At 41.8% G+C, this 20,000-nt stretch overlaps 2 protein-coding genes and 1 long non-coding RNA gene across 3 annotated transcripts in view; 2 read left to right on the top strand and 1 right to left on the bottom strand.

The window, feature by feature from the left end:
* Positions 1 to 7,074, top strand: part of LOC135101488 (uncharacterized) — a 54,793-nt gene extending 47,719 nt beyond the window's left edge. The window contains 3 exon segments of the mRNA XM_064005570.1: positions 299 to 520; positions 1,562 to 1,738; positions 2,384 to 7,074. Coding sequence (XP_063861640.1) covers positions 299 to 520; positions 1,562 to 1,738; positions 2,384 to 2,577 — 593 coding nt within the window. The 3' untranslated portion in view covers positions 2,578 to 7,074.
* A 4,404-nt stretch (positions 7,075 to 11,478) lies between these two features.
* LOC135100496 (uncharacterized) lies at positions 11,479 to 18,352 on the top strand. The gene is made up of 4 exons (XM_064003469.1): positions 11,479 to 12,444; positions 13,277 to 13,471; positions 15,062 to 15,198; positions 17,779 to 18,352. Exons 1-4 carry the CDS (start codon positions 11,746 to 11,748, stop codon positions 17,999 to 18,001), a joined length of 1,254 nt encoding a protein of 417 aa, XP_063859539.1. The 5' UTR covers positions 11,479 to 11,745; the 3' UTR covers positions 18,002 to 18,352.
* The window catches only part of LOC135100505 (uncharacterized), a 111,682-nt gene continuing 109,251 nt past the window's right edge, over positions 17,570 to 20,000 (bottom strand). Inside the window, exon 3 of the long non-coding RNA XR_010268741.1 lies at positions 17,570 to 17,995. This is a non-coding gene — a long non-coding RNA (uncharacterized LOC135100505). The remainder of the gene's footprint in view (positions 17,996 to 20,000) is intronic.

The raw sequence follows: 20,000 nt of genomic DNA, 5'->3' as shown, positions 1-20,000 counted from the left end.
TCTTGCAGCTTCCCTTACTTTCTTAAGTTCCTAGACACACACAATGGTTGCTTATATAAGACACTGAAAAAAAAAAAAAAACGTAAAAACTCATCTTTTGTATTCATGCAACAAACAGTTTAATGATCTAACACACTACTAAAATAAACGTAAAAACTTATCTTTTTTCTTTTCTTTCTTCCTTTCCTATATCTTCTATCCACCTTACGTCTTCTCTAACTTTTCTACTCTCTCTCTCTCTCTCTCTCTCTCTCTCTCTCTCTCTCTCTCTCTCTCTCTCTCTCTCTCTCTACAACAGCCGTCTACTGCCCGGACATGGAAAACTACAATTTCACTGAGACCAACCCGTTACTCGTGTATGAACCGGAAGACGAACACAAACTGTCCACCATTATCAGCTTCTCCTGCGTCCCTGGTTACTCTTTAGTGGGTGCCTCCAAGATCAAATGCTTACCCTCAGGAAACTGGTCGGCGCCCATACCTGACTGTGAAAGTGAGCGTTCTCCTCCTCCTTCTCCGTGTTAGTGTTGTGAGCTTTTTTTAAGTTCGTGTATGGTAGTGTTGGTGGTGCTGGTGCTGGCTGAGGCTGTGCTCATTGATATAGTTTCATGATACTGTAAAAAAAAAATAAATAAATAAAAATTATGTTTCAAAATAATTTATGGAAAAAACTTATCAACTATAAAAAAAATAACGATTTTTTGATACTGTTAAAAAGTGCTTTGTATGAAATATATATATATATATATATATATATATATATATATATATATATATATATATATATATATATATATATATATATATATATATATATATATATATATATATATATATATATATATATATATATATATATATATATATATATATATATATATATATATATATATATATATATATATATATATATATATATATATATATATATATATATATATATATATATATATATATATATATATATATATATATATAAAGATAACATTTCAAAATAACTTATCATCTAAAAACTGCTTAATATCATAAACTATTAAAAATAATTATTCTATGATACTGTTAAGAAGTGCTTGGCATAGATTCTATAAATGGTAACGATTTCATGTTACTGTGAAAATCTGCTTAGTCTAAACAATTTAGAATAAATGAATCTAATGTAAACACAAAATGAAACATGGATACAATAATTAATGAATTTAGATAGTTGCCAAAAAACATGATGTAATTCTTGTGCTTTCTGCTTGTCGTTTTGGCTTCTTAGAGTCTCAGAAGTTGCTAATGAAATGCACGCACTCATTTTCTTTCATACGAGGCAGCATAAAAGTCAAAAGTTATCATCATACATTAATAATTAAATCAAACATTTTTCCCATTTCTCTTTCAGACGAATCTAGGACTGCAAATAAAAAAATATATATATCTCTAACTTTCAACAAATATATCAAACTAACAGAAAAAAAGAAAGAAAGAAAGAAAAGAAAAATCCATCTTCTTATTCCTTCACTTACTTCATCAACAAACACATTCAGATAATTATCACTCCACCCCATTACATTCACAGTGGACAAATGCACGCCGCCGAAGCCTCCCGAAAACGGCATTCTGATGGGGAAGAGCACGCCGCCCTACCACGCCGGGGATATGGTGGACGTAAAGTGCAACGCGAGCTACATGATGGAGGGCAAGCAGAGACTCGTGTGTCAGGAGGACGGGCAGTGGTCAGCCGAGGTGCCCAAGTGTGAGTTTCTGGGGTGCTCTGGTGGTGGTGGTGGTAGTGGTAGTGGTGGTGATATCTCTAGGGATAAGAAGAGGAGGAGGAGGAGGAGGAGGAGGAGGAGGAGGAGGTAGTAGTAGTAGTAGTGTCGGTGGTATCTCTAGGAATAAGAGGTGGAGGAGGAGAAGGAGGAGTCGTTAGTAGTAGTGGTGGTGGTAGCAGTAGTAGTACTAGTAAGAGGAGGAGGAGGAGGAGGAGGAGGAGGAGGAGGAGGAGGAGGAGGAGGAGGAGGAGGAGGAGGAGGAGGAGGAGGAGGAGGAGGAGGAGAAATAGGAAGATAAGAAGAAATAAGTTGAGTCAAAGTATTATTATTATTATTATTATTATTATTATTATTATTATTATTATTATTATTATTATTATTAGTAGTAGTAGTAGTAGTAGTAGTAGTAGTAGTAGTAGTAGTAGTAGTAGTAGCAGCACCAGCACCGGCACCAGCAGCAGCAGCAGCAGCAACAGCAGCAGCAGTACCGTAGGCAGTCTTATTTCATCTTAACACTTGTATTTCAACCCTTGCTATATTTTTAACAACCTCCCCTGCAAACAATACTCTATAAGCCCCTGTGCAATGACTCCACAGCAACAATCAATCCACCTCTCCCCTCTTAGGTATGCTCGCCTGCACCTACCCCGGCACCATCATCTCGGGCACCATGAGCTCCATCAAGTTCTACTATCCGATCAACGACAATATCACCTACACGTGCAGTGAGGGCTTCAGGCTGGACGGGGCGCGCTCCATCGTGTGTCTGGAGGGCGGCAGATGGTCGGCGCAGGTCCCCACGTGCCTGCCGGTCGAATGAGGAACGCAACTTCGAAGAGTATGCAGGAGGACGCGACCTCCATCTCATCGAATTCGTCTTTTTTCTTCGCGCATCACAGAAAATGAAGTCATGGAGAGGGAGACTAAAGTGATGACTCTTGATCACTTGATGAAGCTCCGAGTTGACATGTAAGATCAACACGTCTCTTTTTTTTTTTTTTTTATTTCTTTATACTGAACGTGAAGTCTTCTTCGTCACACAACACAGAAAATGAGGTCATCAAAAGGGGAACGAAAGTTATGTTTCTTAATCAATTTATGAAGTTCCCAGTCGACATACACAAATAAGATCAATTTGTCTCTTTTCTTTTAACGCGAACTCGTCATTTCCTACACGCATCACAGAAAATGAAGTCATAAATAGAAAGATTAAACAAAAATGTCTTGACCAACTTACAAAACTCCAAGTTGACATATCAAACTAACATCTCTCTTCCCGAGCATCGAACGGGCCTTTCTCTTCGGGCATCGCAAAAAAAAAAATAAATAAATAAATAAATAAATAAATAAAATAAAATAAATAAATGAATAAATAAAAATAAATAAATAAACAAATACATGAAATGAAAAAAAAAATTAATTAATTAATAAAAAAAAATAGTCATGGGAAGGGGGACTAAAAATAACTCTCTCGATTGACACGTAAGACCATTATCTCTCTTCCTTTCCCTTGAACGTGATCGTCATATAAAATCGAACGTGTTTATTTTCTCCGCACATCACAGAAAACGAAGTCACTACAGGGGACACTCTACTAATGTCTCTTCGCCAAGCTGAAAGACGCTTCTAGTTGACTAAAATTAACAATATGTTCTCTTTCCATTCTTTGAGCGAGAATCTAAGCACTCAGCTACAATAACGCACCAAGTTCCTCAACCCGCGGAAACAATGAATCAAATACTGTAAAGACAAAATTTCCAGCTGCCATCGATCTCCGCATTTATGTCGAGGAGCTGAAAGAGGGTTTAATGTTTAATACTATTGCCAAGGAAGACGAAGATTTGGGACTTAAAGAAACTGACGATGCCGAGAGAGAGAGAGAGAGAGAGAGAGAGAGAGAGAGAGAGAGAGAGAGAGAGAGAGAGAGAGAGAGAGAGAGAGAGAGAGAGAGAGAGAGAGAGAGTTATCGGGTGTGTGTGTGTGTGTGTGTGTGTGTGTGTGTGTGTGTGTGTGTGTGTGTGTGTGTGTGTGTGTGTGTGTGTGTGTGTGTGTGTGTGTGTGTGTGTGTGTTTTATCACGTAATCACTCACCGTACTGCAACATATCACAATACAATATCACTAAGTAATGCCCACACACCAAGACTGCAATAAGGAGGCGCTCCCCTCACCCCGCTGCTCCCTCGCCTGTCCCCTCGCTCTTGTGAATGGAGTGGACGGGGCTCTGATACCCTTTCCGCGAGGAGTGAGAGAGAGAGAGAGAGAGAGAGAGAGAGAGAGAGAGAGAGAGAGAGAGAGAGAGAGAGAGAGAGAGAGAGAGAGAGAGTGGGGTGCTAGGAGGACGCTTATCAATATACAGGCGCGGGTCAAGGTCTGCAAGAATAATCTCCGTGTATTGGACAGGCCGGCGCCTCACCCTCGACATATCACGACGTTCTCAAGCTACGTACATTGTACCATGTAAAGTGACGCACGTTTCGTACCGCCATGCAAATATTACAGATACCTACCGCCTTTAGTAGACACACGGCAAGTTAAGGTTGTATCGATGGACACACGCATGCACCTTAGAAAATGGAAAACTATTATTAAGAGGTAGGGACTGTATATGAGGAGAGGGAAAAGTGGTCTGTTGTTATACGCTGTGCTACACATACTACCCACGTGCCGAAAATGATTATGCACAAGTCTCTGATGTGATCTGAAGGCTGGGCTCAACTTGGAACCTCCTCCTCGTGTTGCCTCACTCCCCCCTGTCACATCCCCCCAGGGAACACTGGCGAGGGGGCGCTGAGGAGGCAAGCAAGATTCATTGTGATAACACTGAAGACTGACTGAGACCACAGCTTCCACTCAACCACCGTCACTTCACCCACTCCCTCGAGCCTGAAGGAGAAGGAGCAGGAGAAGCAGGAGTAAAAGAAGAGGAGGAGCTTTAAGAGTGTCCCTCATTGCGTCTCCAGCACCTCCTTCAGGCCATATGCATCTTATAGCCTTTAGAACGATGTTATCACTATTGTCATCTCACACTTTCCGTTTTTCTTTCTCGTCTCGAATCGAAGTGAAGAGTTTTATCCTATGATTACTACTAGCTTTACTCAATCGACTGTTGATGTATTACGACTTTCTGGAGTCTATTAATTAACGTCTACGAGTATCTATGAACAAAAAAAAAATATGATGATGTACTTTTAGCATTGCTCACAACTGTACTTTCTACTCCTAGCACTTCTAACACCTCTATGTCTCTCCTGTGCTGTCTGTGGACGTGTCTTAAGTCTGCTGCTGTTTTCTCTTCGCTCCTCAGACCCGTGCATCGCTCATTATGATCAGGAAGAAGGAGAGGAATGAGCAGAGAGAGGATATGGATATGACGAGAGTGTGAAGGACGAAAAAAAGAAAAGGAGAAAAGGAAAATTGACCTAATTCAGTTTTATCACCGCTCAAATTCACTGATGAAGAAAAAGAAGGAGAAATAGGAAATTGATCTAATCCTATCTAAAGATGACTAAGGATGACATAACTTTCATCCTCACCCTTCCATTCTCTTGAAAACTTCCCTTGTGCTGGGGTTGAACTCCTCTCAGCTTCACGTGAGAGGCTTCAAACACTTCCCTAAAGACTGATAAAAGAAGTATTTGATATATGCAAATTAAGCTTATCTGTACTACAAGGAGAGAATACTTCAATAACATATAATTTCCTCTCCTTCTCCTCCTGGTTTTTTCTCTTCCTCCTCCTTCTAAGTCCTTTTTAATGTCGATAGCGGGATCTTTTCTTCGTCCTGTCCTTTCTTCTAGCTGTCGTGTGTCGTCATTCAGTGTCTGTTCTCTACTATATCCTCGTTGAATCATTAGCATTAAGGAGGCAATGGGGTCCTGGCTGGCGACAAAACTCCCCTAAAGTTGAACGAAAATGAGAGAGAGAAAAATATATATATATATAATGCCACATTTTACCTTGGTGTCCCGTACTGTGCGCCTTTCCCTCTACTCACCACCACGGCTTTCTCCTCCTCCTCCTCCTTCTCTTCCTTCTTTTTTCTCCAATGAAGGAAAGCTACAGTCTGTTATACTCCTTATTTTATCCTTCTCTGGCTTTTTATCTCTTAACTTCTCTTTCTTTCCCCCCTCTCTTCATTGATCACTTCACCATTTTATCACCTTATTTTCTAATTTGATAACTATGAAGATTATACTTTCATGCCTCAGCACCTTCAGTCGTATCTGCACACACACACACACACACACACACACACACACACACCAGGCTTGGAGTATTCGTGTCCGGTGTTCGCATACAGTATTAATCACATTCAGCCATTGTAAATCAGAGTGTTCTCCTTTGTATTGGAATGCTTAGGAAGGTATTCGTATTCTCCGTATAAGCTGACAGATAATCTTAAATCTATAAACAGAAATAACAGAGGCCTTGCTCCTTACAATTCTAGTTTCCTGGGTAGACGTGGATAGTACAGGTGAAGCAATCTGTAAGCCTGCATTCTGGAGCCTGACTTAGCTGTCTTGTGCCTGGAATGTGTAAAGTCGTGGCCAGAAGTCTTGTAACACTTCCATTGTGTTTAGCGTGTTCCAGCAGTCTTACGTCCTCTGATCTCCTTGGGACCTTTCACTTCTCAGGTTCTGTAAGGTGACAGGGTAGCACATCGGAGGACTTACGGTTGAGACGAAACGGTTAAATTATTGGAAAAAAAATACGGCACGTGAATAAACTTTTAACCGTGACTGTACTTGACGCCACCGTTAAATGTGAAAGTTTAGAATTCTGCAATTTTAGGGGATGTGAAATGCGTTTGTATCACTAATAACGAAGGAAGTATAGTAGTTAAAATTGATTATTGTCAGAATTGTCCGTAATGATAACAGTTTATACGAGTTTATGAAACCGTAAAGAGCAAGATTCGGAGCGCGAATTTGTAATCTCGGCTTTAAGGCAGCGCTGTAAATTATGTCCTATACTGCGTCGCCTGATCAACTTTGCCTGTATTACTGACTACGTAATTGCGCCATTAAGAAGGCGGTCGAAATGATAACTGTGCAGAGAAGCGACTGTGCCTGACCTGTGCATGGACAGTTAATGTGTAATATTTCTTCGAGTTTTATAGTTTTATGTTTTTATCTCTTAAATGGCATCATCTAAATTAATTATGGCATCTAAATTGATAGTTTGCAAGTATTTCACAATTCCAAATGAGAAAAGCGGGTCTTTCAAGGCAGCTTGTAAATATTGCGGAAAAAAAAAAAACGAAAATATATTTAAAGCAGTATATAAAGAAATGAAGTAATGGAAAAAAAAATAAAGCATAACAGAACGTTTATGAAGATGAGGAGCAATCGTGTTCTTCACTCGCTGTCCACCCCTTTGTTAATGTTTTGCCGAGTTACAACATTAATCTCTTCAACTAAATGGATTCCTGTATGCAATCACGAATACCTTCAAAAAGTATTTGTATCTGAGAAGACAGTATTCCCGTGTATTCATGTTCATATTCATAGGAATCTTAAGTATTCGCATTACAGTACACAACTCGAATTCACTCCATCCCTAACAACACACAGACACACACACACACACACACACACACACACACACACACACACAAGAAGCAAGATGTGCCTTAAGTTGAGATGTATACAAATGTTGTTACTTCTGCCACCACCCACTCGGAGAACCAAAGATTCTTCAACACCTTCCTGGTTTTCTTCTATTTCACACCGATTGGCTTACATCACGGGTACTTATTTCTTTCCGGGGAGCAAATAACGTACGTACACACACACACACACACACACACACACACACACACACACACACACACACATACACACACACACACACACACTACAAGTCTCACTCAGTTCTTCACTCCTTATCCAAAACAAGCGTGACGATTTTTGTACATTTTTCTCTTTTTTTATTCTTTTGTCTGTATTTCCATGAGTTTCCTTCGCCAGACACAGGAGGAGAGAGGCAGGTGGTGGTGGTGGTGTAAGGGCACAGTATAACTCTGAGAAAAGGGTCTGTTTCCCCCCTTATCCTTTTATCCCTCCTTCCCTTTCTCCCCTCCTGAAGAGAGAGAGAGAGAGAGAGAGAGAGAGAGAGAGAGAGAGAGAGAGAGAGAGAGAGAGAGAGAGAGAGAGAGAGAGAAGGAAGGGGGAGTAACAAAGTCCCTTCACACACACGGGTGACAAAGTCTTCCACAGTGGTCAGCCGGGCTCCCATTTTCTGTATATACTGTACACTTGGCGTCGCCCTCAGCGGCCGGGCAATAAATGAATCCACGACGCAAAGTGTTTTCTTCTGACAAACTCCCCATCTCAACCCAATAGTTAGACCAGCGTGGCCCCTATTCATTACGACTATTATTTAAAAGTTTTCCCCCTGTTAATCAGTCACCAGAACCGTAAAAAAAACAAAAAAAAACATAACAAATAAAAACCCATGGAACTTCAACTAGTAGCTTTTGAAAGTAGTTGGGGTGCGGCGCAAAAGCATCTCAGAAAGTAGTCCCAGATCAGGGATGATTATTCGGGATATAGTTTTCCAACGGCACCCCTTCATCCTCTTAAGTCTCTATTTTCTCATGTGCGTGCGTGAGTGGGTGTGCTTGCTTTTTAGGGATTTCTTTCTTGTCATTTGTCTCATTTTCTAGATTCTCTCTTTCACCAAAATATGATTATTAAATCCTTTGCTTCCTCAGCTTCTCGAATGTTTTAATATCAACGACCTCACAGTGTACTTGATGTTTTGGTCTCAAACCCAATAATCTTGGCGGCCTGAGTACATGGAAAAAATGACAAAGCTGTCTCAGGCGCTGTTTTCAGTCTGAATGGTTAAGTAAAGGACACGCAAGGCAAGAAAGAAGACGATGAGTGTTTACTTGAGTTACCGTAATATTTACGTTTTCTTTGTTATGTTAGTAAGTCTGTAAATCGTAATGGGGGACTCAAGTCTTCTAACCATCGCCTTGGCAATGGTATATATATGTCTCCGCATGCTTCAAGTTTTCTCTTTTAAGAACGCAGATTCGTTGAAGCAATGATACAGAACAGACAAAGTAGCAGTACCTCACACATTCAACTTCTCTAAGAGTGGAGATGATAAATATAAATGTGTGATGCAGCCTACCACTCACCCCTCGTGCCCCTCGGGAAGTGTGTGAGTGATTCACCAACGGTCGTTCCCCTACGGAAAGAGCTCAGAGCTCATAGTGACCGATCTTTGGGTAGGATTGAGACCACTTACACACCACACACCGGGACAGCGAGGTCACAACCCCTCGGGTTACATCTCGTACCTACTTGCTGCTAGGTGAACAGGGGCTACACATTAAGAAGCTCGCCCATTTGCCTCGCCGCGCCCGGGATTCGAACCCAGGCCTTCTTGGTTGTGAGTCGAGCGTGCTAACCACTACACACCGCGTGTGTGTGTGTGTGTCTGTGTGTGTGTGTGTGTCTGTGTGTGTGTTAGATCCTTCTCCTACAGTTCCTTCTCCTTTTAACAGAGAGAGAGAGAGAGAGAGAGAGAGAGAGAGAGAGAGAGAGAGAGAGAGAGAGAGAGAGAGAGAGAGAGAGAGAGACCTTATGCCTATTCATTTAATTGCTGCTAAAAGTATAACAGGAAGATTCATGCACTAAAGAAAGCACTATAATCGAGAAATAGTAGCAAATGAACAGAAAATAAATCAACAATAATAATTCATTAATAGACGAATGAATAAAGAAGCAAGGAAAACCAGACAAACCAATCAAAAACACACTCCACAAACCCAATGGACACACACCTACAGTACTACTCGTATAGTGGTATTCCTGCTTCTCTTTGCCTCACCTTGCCTGTCCTTGCCTCATCTCCACGTACACTCAGCACATCAGTCCCTCGTCCTTACACTGCCGAACTCTTTTACCAACCTGATAAACATGAACCGTGCAATGATGAAATGATAAATTAATGAACAAACAACCCAAAAGAGAAATTGACAATCAAACCGGAAACAGCTTCAATAAACTCTATGCACTGAAAACGAACAATAATTACAATCCTGGTCTCCTTGTACCCTTGCCTCGCTTCTCGGTGAACTTAGCAACCTAAACTTCTAATCTAATCTAAACCATTCAAGCGGAGGACAATAAAACGCCTAACACCATGAGACGGCTGCAAAAATTAACACGGCTCGACTCGCAAGGAAATTCCCCAATATGTGCAAATGTGTAAGAGAAGGTTTATGAGATTATTACACCCGAGTGAACGTCCAGGCGGTAAGGTAAGGTCGCCGCGTCAGGATGGCAACACTGTCTGGACTTGTTTTGAAGCTAACACTATTTTTTTTTCTATTTCCGTTTTATTTCTCAAGTGGCCTTCCTCTTGTGCTTGAGAGAGAGAGAGAGAGAGAGAGAGAGAGAGAGAGAGAGAGAGAGAGAGAGAGAGAGAGAGAGAGAGAGAGAGAGAGAGAGAGAGAGAGAGAGAGAGAGAGAGAGAGAGAGAGAGAGAGAGAGAGAGAGATTGTCGATACGTGAAGCTATCTTGTTCCTAAACTGAATAAAAAAGAAAAAAAAAGAAAAAAATGTATGAAGGAAAGAATGAATGTATAAAAGGAAACAGATAGTGACAAAGAAAGAAAAGAAAAAAGAAAAAAACAGGTGAAAAGAAAAAAAGAAAGAATGAAAGAAAGCAAGAAAGGAGAAAAAAATACACATAAAACAAAAGTAAACACACAAATATAACCAAATAAAACTACGAACAAATAAAAAAAACAAAGAAAAATAACAAGAAAAAAAAATCAGACAAAAATCACATTAAGCATACAAAACAGCAAGAAAGTCTCGATACAGCACCAACACGAGAAGAAAAGAGAAGTTGCATCGATATTCTCAACCATCAAAATTCAAAACCCAGGCAGCTTACAGTGTGTGTGTGTGTGTGTGTGTGTGTGTGTGTGTGTGTGTGTGTGTGTGTGTGTGTGTGTGTGTGTGTGTGTGTGTGTGTGTGTGTGTGTGTCAAGGCAAAGGAAACAAGTGCCCCGCCGTGACCTGCAAGATACATCATAACAAGAAAGTCGAGTTGTAGTAAGAAAGTAAAGAAGAGAGGGAAAAAACTGGCGGCTTGTCCTCATTCTGCCCGCTGCGCTGCTGCTGCTGTGGTGGTGCTGGTGGTGATAGTAGTAGTAGTAGTAGTAGTAGTAGTAGTAGTAGCAGTCCTACAATAAAGGGAAATGTTGGCAATGTGAGAGAGAGAGAGAGAGAGAGAGAGAGAGAGAGAGAGAGAGAGAGAGAGAGAGAGAGAGAGAGAGAGAGAGAGAGAGGGGGGTTTATACGTGTACTACTTCACTTTCTCTCTCTCTCTCTCTCTCTCTCTCTCTCTCTCTCTCTCTCTCTCTCTCTCTCTCTCCCTCTCGTCATAATTAACGACAGGTGAAGAAAGAGCAGGTAAGGTGTGGCAAGGACGATAGCATCCTCACTCTCTCTCTCTCTCTCTCTCTCTCTCTCTCTCTCTCTCTCTCTCTCTCTCTCTCTCTCTCTCTCTCTCTCACACACACACACACACACACACACACACACACACACAAATAACTCTAAATCTCTCTCTCTCTCTCTCTCTCTCTCTCTCTCTCTCTCTCTCTCTCTCTCTCTCTCTCTCTCTCTCTCTGGCGATTAATGTCCTCCAATCCTGAATCCATTAGTGCAAGTGTTTGCCTCGTAATCAGTCAAGTGGAGAAGGGAGGAGGAGGAGGAAGAGGAGGAGGAGGAGGAGGAGGAAAACGCTCTCACTCAAGGGAGACACGCGTTCATACAAGGACAGCATAAAAAAGCGACAAATTTTACTCCGTTTAAAGTGGAGATAACAAATTATTTCCACTCCCCCATCTCCATCATCTACCCCTGCAGCAATTAATCGTCCCACATCACGTCCTCCATTCACCCTTACAAAGAAAACGGCAAGTAAACACGACAATAAGTCCTAGCTCACTCAACATGAGGAGGCTCCGTCAGTTGAGCTCTGGAAGCCAAGACCAAGACCTTAACCCTGAGACTACTGCAGGAGACATCGGGGAAACGCACTTGGGTCTCGATGACATCCGCGGAAGTCCACTCTCCTGGTGCCGGATTGTTGGCATTCACGTGATTGTCAGGAACCATCTAGGAGAGTACGTGGTGAGCGGCCTAAGCGTCACCCAGGCCGTGGCGATGCTTGGGATAAGTGTCGTGTGCCTGGGAATAGTGGGGCGGAAGCTCTTCATGCCTATTCCTTTGTGGTTCTTCATGGTTCTCTTCTCTGTCGTCTGCGGGATTGCCTTCTGCGTCTTCGCCTTCACCCACACCTTCTGCAACGCCAGGAGGATGCAGCGGTACATGGCGGCCTTCGGTAATGTGCCAGCGAGGGTCGGCAGAGGCAGGACGGTGATGAGTGGTGTGTGTTACCCTATGCTGGTGTCCGTCGCTACGTGTCTCCTGCTGCCGGAGTGGGTCATGGCCTTGCCCAGTGTGCTTATGACCTCTGCCGTGCCCGCCCTCCTCGACGCCTACATGGTTTACTTCTCCAGGGGCCTCAGGGACAAGCTGCAGAACCTGGCGAGGGAGGTGAGGCGCCGGGACTCATGGACGACGCGAGAAGTGAGTGATGTGAGTCTCCGGTGGGTGGCGGTGACGCAGCTCCTTAAGGAACATAACAAGGTGAGGGCTGCTTCTGTTGACCACATTAAATTGATAATATGTATATACTTTTTTAAATTTTTCTTCTTTTTTTTCATATTATTTTGTTTTTTCCCTCTTCTTCAGTCTCATCTTTCCCTTTCTCTTCCTCCTTACAGTGTTTTCTTTTTTTATTTTTCATCCTCTTCTTGTATACTAAAGAAGCGTTAGAAATAGATTTCATGACTTCCCTTTGAACTTTCTGAATGAATAATGACAAATAACTACTTGTCTATTCTTATTCTTTTCCACTTTATCCCTTCATCATCATCATCATCATCATCATCATCATCATCATCATCTTTCTACGTCGTATTTCGGAGTTAGGGCATTTTTTTTTCCTGTCGAACACTGAACTTTTCTTGAGAGTCTGAGGCCACTCCTTGCAACACCTGAATTGATTGCATACTAAAGGCACCTGACGGCCGAAGAAAACTCTCTCTCTCTCTCTCTCTCTCTCTCTCTCTCTCTCTCTCTCTCTCTCTCTCCTCTCTCTCTCTCTCTCTCTCTCTCTCTCTCTCTCTCTCTGTTTGTTTGTTTGTTATTTTTTTTTTTCCTTATTTTACAGTCTCTCCCATGTACGTACATGAAGGGTCGCAGTTTTTTCACTTGCCTTTCCCATAAGGCTCGGTCTTCTGCCTTCTTTCCGCTAAATCCTCTCTTTCTCTCTCTCAAATCATCTCCTATACACTCCTTCCATCTCTTCTTCCTTGCATCATGTTCTTCTTCCATTCACTTCCATAACTACCACTCTTATGTTCACCCCTTCTTTTAATGCATCTAAACCAATTAATACCTTTTTTTCTCTCAACAGATCTTCAGCCTGACGCTTCTCCTTCGCCTGCTACTCACGCTGGTGCAGGCAATGGCGTACCTCATCGTGCTCTGGGCTACCACCAACAAGATTCTCTCCTGTCTGCCTGTGCTCGCCGTCACCTTCTTGCCTCTCCTCGAACTAATTCTTCGCCTCTTCCACCTCTGTCAAAGCGGTGAGGAGCTGGCCAGGGCGGTGAGTGACCAGGGAAGTTAAGCAGTGAGCGGATGGTGGTGGTGGGGAGAACATAGGGTGAAGCAATAGATCTTTATTTCTCAAACGTTTCAACAAAGTCTTCCTCTTCTTTCACTGCTGAAACGCTTGAAAAATAGAAACTTGCTCTTTCTTGTGTTTTCTCATCACTACAATCCAATCATTCATTTATTTTACTCATCTTTTTTACCTTTCTTTAGTGACTGGCACCTCAGTGGGCCTTTTTCGCTCTTGTTGTTGTCCGTGGCCAGTGCGCCACTTATATTAAAAGATGGTCTCATCTATACAACAGTGCACTAAGTCTTCACCCAGGGTAAGAAATAACATGAATCCTTGTTTATGAAGGCGTTATGTCATCCCTCCGTAGCGGCGCCATTCAGTCAATCAGTCTATCAGTCAGTCCCTCTCTCTTATGCCACTTCTCATCTTTGTCCTACTCATATTTTTCGTGATAAGGCTTACGGTTACATCACCAAGTCAATATTTTCCCTTCCACTCATGATTAGCAAAGGACAATGACCTCTTACAGCCCTCTGAATAAGTGATACAACCCTTCATCCGATAAGGGAAATGGGTTGCTAAGTAATACAGCTTCAGATTCACCGGTATTGCTCACTCACCTTTGGTAAGTGGATAAAATTAACTGATTCTTGAGTTCATGAGGTTCATTGACTATACTTGAGGAAAGAACTAATCTGCAATACGTTTACTGCATTGTTACTTATTTGTAGAAGGAGAGAGGCAAGAGGGGAGTGGAGAGCAAGGAGTTCCAAGCATACTGATTTGAAAGTCCTCCTGTAGCTTTGTATGGAGAGAGATCTTGCAGTGTTTTTAATTTCTCTCCTTACACAGTCCATTCTCCGAGCCTTGGCCTGCCTGTGTGGCGTGTGTGAAGTAACAAAAATAATAGTAACGGCTGCGTGCATCATGAGGCAACAAATGCGAGGTGGAGGTCTCGTGCATGTGCTTTTTTATTGGTGTTAGATTCAAAAGACCCTAACACCGGTGACCTTGCCTTGCTTATCTTCATGCAACTCTCATTTGTGACTAATGAAACACGGTCTTAAGAACAGAGACAAGAATACTGAGGTGCAGGAGGCTGTTGACGTGTGTGCATGTGCGTTTATGTGAGTGTGTGTGTGTGTGTGTTTTCTTTAGTTTTCCTCCTCATTCCATATTTTCTACCAATTATGATTATCTTTCCTTCCTCTGATATCTATTCTTTATTACCTCTTTTTTTAAAGGAGAGAGAGAGAGAGAGAGAGAGAGAGAGAGAGAGAGAGAGAGAGAGAGAGAGAGAGAGAGAGAGAGAGAGAGAGAGAGAGAGAGAGAGAGAGCGTTTTCCTCCATCTTCCCTCTTCACTCCATATTTCCTACCACTCAAGTTTATCTTTCCTCCCTTCTATATTTTCCCGTTATTACCAGCGAGAGAGAGAGAGAGAGAGAGAGAGAGAGAGAGAGAGAGAGAGAGAGAGAGAGAGAGAGAGAGAGAGAGAGAGAGAGAGAGAGAGAGAGAGAGTATGTGTGTGTGTGTGTGTGTGAGAGAGTGTGTTCCCTGTCTCTCTCCACCAGGGCGAGGGCGTGGTGGCTGGGGTGCGGTGCGCGGCGTACACACAACCCGCAGCCTCGGCCCAGCAGCTTGACCTGAGCGCCCTCGCTGCCCGCCTTGAGGCACACCAGACCCGCCTCCGCATCTGGGGCATGGACAGGTAAGCCCGCCCTCCCCCCACCACACCACTCTGCCTTATATGTACCTTCACTCACTGATTTACCTTTGCTTCTCTGTCTCTCTCTCGCTATGCACGTGGTGATTATCTGCATTACCTGCGTGCAAGTGGGATTTAAATTTGATTATCTTATCTTACGTTTAGATTTTCTTTCATTTCTAGATTATCTTTTTGTGCATAGTTTACTTAATGTTTATCTTGTATAGAGATTTTTTTTTTTTTTTTATTTGAAGTCTACTTTCATCAAATATGGTTTTATCATGTTTAAAGACTTAGGTATTTGTATTTGTAAGAGATAGAGGGGTAAAAAATTCAAGAGTTTGTACAGACTTGAAGGTTAGTTAGAAATATGAAAGACGGTAAAAGTCCTTGGTGGAATTTATTCTCAGCATCAGGAGTTTATTTGAATTTTTTAACCCCACCTATACAGTTGCATCTTAATTATTTTTTTTTTTAGATGTTTTGCTCATTATTCTTTTTTAAGGTAACATTATATTTTGAGTATTAACCGGGTAATTTTCGTGTTTATTCTAAGGTTAAATTACTAGTCATAGAATTAGGCGTTCTGTATTGTTTCCGTCAAAATTTATTTTATTCCCATAAGGTTGTTCTCAACAGAAGCCACGTATGGTGATTTATTCAATGTCTGGCACACTCCCTTCCTGCCACCATACATCATGTAAATGGTTATGTCAAGGACAACTCGCCTCATAAAATTCCCTTCTTCAATCTCCCGTATTTTCATCAATTACGTCCACCTTTTGTATCTTTCCTCGCTATCTTGATGGTTATAGATCACCTAAACTTGTTAACTATGAAGCTACATGCGTTTCACTACCCTGTATTAGTTTTCATTAACATTCAGCTTTCATTAACATTCACTGTCCATCCTAGTAATTCAAAAGTTATTTAGTATCTTCACTCCTTCATCGATTTCACTAGTATACTTTGCGACATGCTTGCTAATTCCATTTATCTTACTTTCTACGGAACTTTCTTAAGATTATAATAACTAAATTTACTTAAGTTTTCGGACATTTTACTGTATTCCGTCCTTAATGAAAAACAGTAAAATTTTTGCCAACAGTATTTTTTTTCCTTTTTTTTTTTTTTTTTTTTTTAACTCTTGAAGGTAATACGTTATACAGCCTCTGATCAGACATTTTGATGCCTTCCTTCCTTGATAAAAGAAAGTAAAATCTTGCCTTTATCGCGTTTTTTCCTTTTAATTTATTTTTTCTTATCCCTTGTAAATTAGTATTTACATACCCTTTGGTCAACGCCCTGTAGCTGCAGCTGCAACATAAATGTCCGTAGGTGTTACGTGTACTTGATATGCTCATCATGGGAACTTTTACTACCTACTTACATGAAATCACCGCCACGACATACTAACACCAATATGTTCCTTTTCTTTTCGCAGCCACGCCCTTCCACCGCCATCATTCAACACCCCCACCACCATCAACACCTTCTCCTCCTCCTTACCCACAATACTTTCAGCATCAAACCCGCACCGATCATATCCACAGCAACAAACGGCTTTATACTCTCCCTCGGCTACCCTTCACCCAGCACAATCCCACAACACACTACAGTAACACTAATTTCTCCTTAACAGCCTCACTGTCCCTTACATCACAGGCGATGCCCTCTACGACCACCACTATTACCACCACCGCCATCACCGTCGAGGAAAAAATGAATATAAAGAAAGAACAAACATGAGCACGTTAGTTGGCTGCGACAACGCTATTTGTGATAAAGGGAATTATTTAAAGGGAGAGATGTAGGATAGCAAAGCTGACATCTCTTCCCCATCCAACAATCTCTTCCACAATGGAGGACAAGCAATAAACATAGAACATAAAGATTTTTGCATGATACTTTTTTTATAAGAACCACCGTTGTGATCTACCACCTCTATCACTACCGGTACTAACACCATCACCACCACAACCATCACCATCACCGCCTCCACCACCATCACCTATAATCCTCCTCACACGAAGACTCGCCAAAAAGGTTTCAAATATTAGGCTCTTTGTAAACTTTTGCCTCGATGGATCAAGGCTACAGTATGTTTAGTTAGTCTTATGTATGTGCCTTAACCCTTTGACGGATGTGATTTCTGACACTTAATAAAATGGTCTTTTAATAAATTGGTCTGATACAAATTTAGAATTAGATTGCAAGAGAGTACACTTTCAAAAGGCTGCACTTTCAAAAGAGTTCAATTAAAAGGAACATAATTTCAGAAGACTATAGTTGCAAAATTTCAGAAAAAAAAAGATAAAAAAAATATGGACTCAAAAGCGCATAATTTCAATGATTTCAAAACATACCACTGACACCAAAATAAATGATCGAATAATTAGTTCTTGCAGTTCTGTTCTTCCTCAGTGAAATAATCAAAGGTTACTCACACTAAGCGACAAGTGTCATACTGCCTTCACCAATCAGTCAAACAACCAAGAAAAGCACCAAGCATCATCACCTACAACCGCATCATAATCTCCTTCCTCCTACTCTCATTCACAGCCTTCCTTCTCCCATCCACAGCCTGTCCAGCTCCACCTTCGTCACCATCTCTGGCCTCGTGCTGACGTACCTAGTGGCGCTGATCCAGTTCTGTGCCAGCGAGAGGATGGACTGGGTGGGCGGCGACCAGCAAGGGGTGTTCCGCCGCCTCAACATCTGCTTCCCGGAGGACGCGCAGAACCTCACCTACAGGCCTCTGACAGAAAGCATGCCACCCTTACCGGCCTCCTTCGCTAGTCTGTGAAGGGCAAGACCGTGAAGAAATTAGAATATGAAGTGAAAATCAGTCTTCTTTTCAGTTTAAATCCCTATTCTAGGCTTCTATGGAGTCTTTTCCAGGTGTTTCTTTCTAGTGCCATTCTTTCGCTTATTCATTTGTCTCTCACGTATTTTTCAGCCTTTTCACTGCGACATGCACCAACTGACACTGAAAATATTGTGCAAAATCTTAACAAACACTTACCAGAAAGAAAGATAAAAAGTAACTAAATGTACAGATTGTCCAACTTCAAATCAGTAAAATGTTTAGAGGCGGCTGTGGAATAAACAAGAAAATCCTTAAAGAGGATTGTGATTAAGGAACAAAGCACTAAATTTTTTTTTTTTTTATGTAGGAAGGATACTGGCCAAGGGCAACAAAAATCTAATAAAAAAAATGCCCACTGAAATGCCAGTCCCATAAAAGGGTCAAAGCAGTGGTCAAAAATTGGTGGATAAGTGTCTTGAAACCTCCCTCTTGAAGGAATTCAAGTCACAGGAAGGTGGAAATACAGAAGCAGGCAGGGAGTTCCAGTGTTTACCAGAGAAAGGGATGAATGATTGAGAATACTGGTTAACTCTTGCGTTAGAGAGGTGGACAGAATAGGGGTGAGAGAAAGAAGAAAGTCTTGTGCAGCGAGGCCGCGGAAGGAGGGGAGGCATGCAGTTAGCAAGATCAGAAGAGCAGTTAGCAAGAAAATAGCGGTAGAAGACAGCTAGATATGCAACATTGCGGCGGTGAGAGAGGGGCTGAAGACAGTCAGTTAGAGGAGAGGAGTTGATGAGACGAAAAGCTTTTGATTCCACCCTGTCTAGAAGAGCAGTATGAGTGGAACCCCTCCAGACATTTGAAACATACTCCATACATGGACGGATAAGGCCCTTGTACAGAGTTAGCAGCTGGGGGGGTGAGAAAAACTGGCGGAGACGTCTCAGAACACCTAACTTCATAGAAGCCGTTTTAGCTAGAGATGAGATGTGAAGTTTCCAGTTCAGATTATAAGTAAAGGACAGACTGAGGATGTTCAGTGTAGAAGAGGGGGGACAGTTGAGTGTCATTGAAGAAGAGGGGATAGTTGTCTGGATGGTTGTGTCGAGTTGATAGATGGAGGAATTGAGTTTTTGAGGCATTGAACAATACCAAGTTTGCTCTGCCCCAATCAGAAATTTTAGAAAGATCAGAAGTCAGGCGTTCTGTGGCTTCCCTGCGTGATATGTTTACCTCCTGAAGGGTTGGACGTCTATGAAAAGATGTGGAAAAGTGCAGGGTGGTATCATCAGCATAGGAGTGGATAGGACAAGAAGTTTGGTTTAGAAGATCATTAATGAATAATAAGAAGAGAGTGGGTGACAGGACAGAACCCTGAGGAACACCACTGTTAATAGATTTAGGAGAAGAACAGTGACCGTCTACCACAGCAGCAATAGAACGTTCAGAAAGGAAACTTGAGATGAAGTTACAGAGAGAAGGATAGAAACCGTAGGAGGGTAGTTTGGAAATCAAAGCTTTGTGCCAGACTCTATCAAAGGCTTTTGATATGTCCAAGGCAACAGCAAAAGTTTCACCAAAGTCTCTAAAAGAGGATGACCAAGACTCAGTAAGGAAAGCCAGAAGATCACTAGTAGAGCGGCCTTGACGGAACCCATACTGGCGATCAGATAGAAGGTTGTGAAGTGATAGATGTTTAAGAATCTTCCTGTTGAGGATAGATTCAAAAACTTTAGATAAGCAGGAAATTAAAGCAATAGGACGGTAGTTTGAGGGATTAGAACGGTCACCCTTTTTAGGAACAGGTTGAATGTAGGCAAACTTCCAGCAAGAAGGAAAGGTAGATGTTGACAGACAGAGCTGAAAGAGTTTGACTAGGCAAGGTGCAAGCACGGAGGCACAGTTTCGGAGAACAATAGGAGGGACCCCATCAGGTCCATAAGCCTTCCGAGGGTTTAGGCCAGCGAGGGCATGGAAAACATCATTGCGAAGAATT

Source organism: Scylla paramamosain, chromosome 1 (assembly GCF_035594125.1).
Source record: "Scylla paramamosain isolate STU-SP2022 chromosome 1, ASM3559412v1, whole genome shotgun sequence".
NCBI lineage: Eukaryota > Metazoa > Arthropoda > Malacostraca > Decapoda > Portunidae > Scylla > Scylla paramamosain.
The sequence above is the reverse complement of the archived record's forward strand: the minus strand, read 5'-3'. Positions and strand labels throughout refer to the sequence as shown.

Excerpts from the sequence above, each read along its gene's own strand:
- LOC135100496 (XM_064003469.1), top strand. The coding sequence starts at position 11,746 with ATGAGGAGGCTCCGTCAGTTGAGCTCTGGAAGCCAAGACCAAGACCTT. Across the intron at positions 12,445-13,276 it reads TCCTTAAGGAACATAACAAG|ATCTTCAGCCTGACGCTTCT; the intron begins GTGAGGGCTGCT and ends TTCTCTCAACAG. Across the intron at positions 15,199-17,778 it reads CGCATCTGGGGCATGGACAG|CCTGTCCAGCTCCACCTTCG; the intron begins GTAAGCCCGCCC and ends TCCCATCCACAG.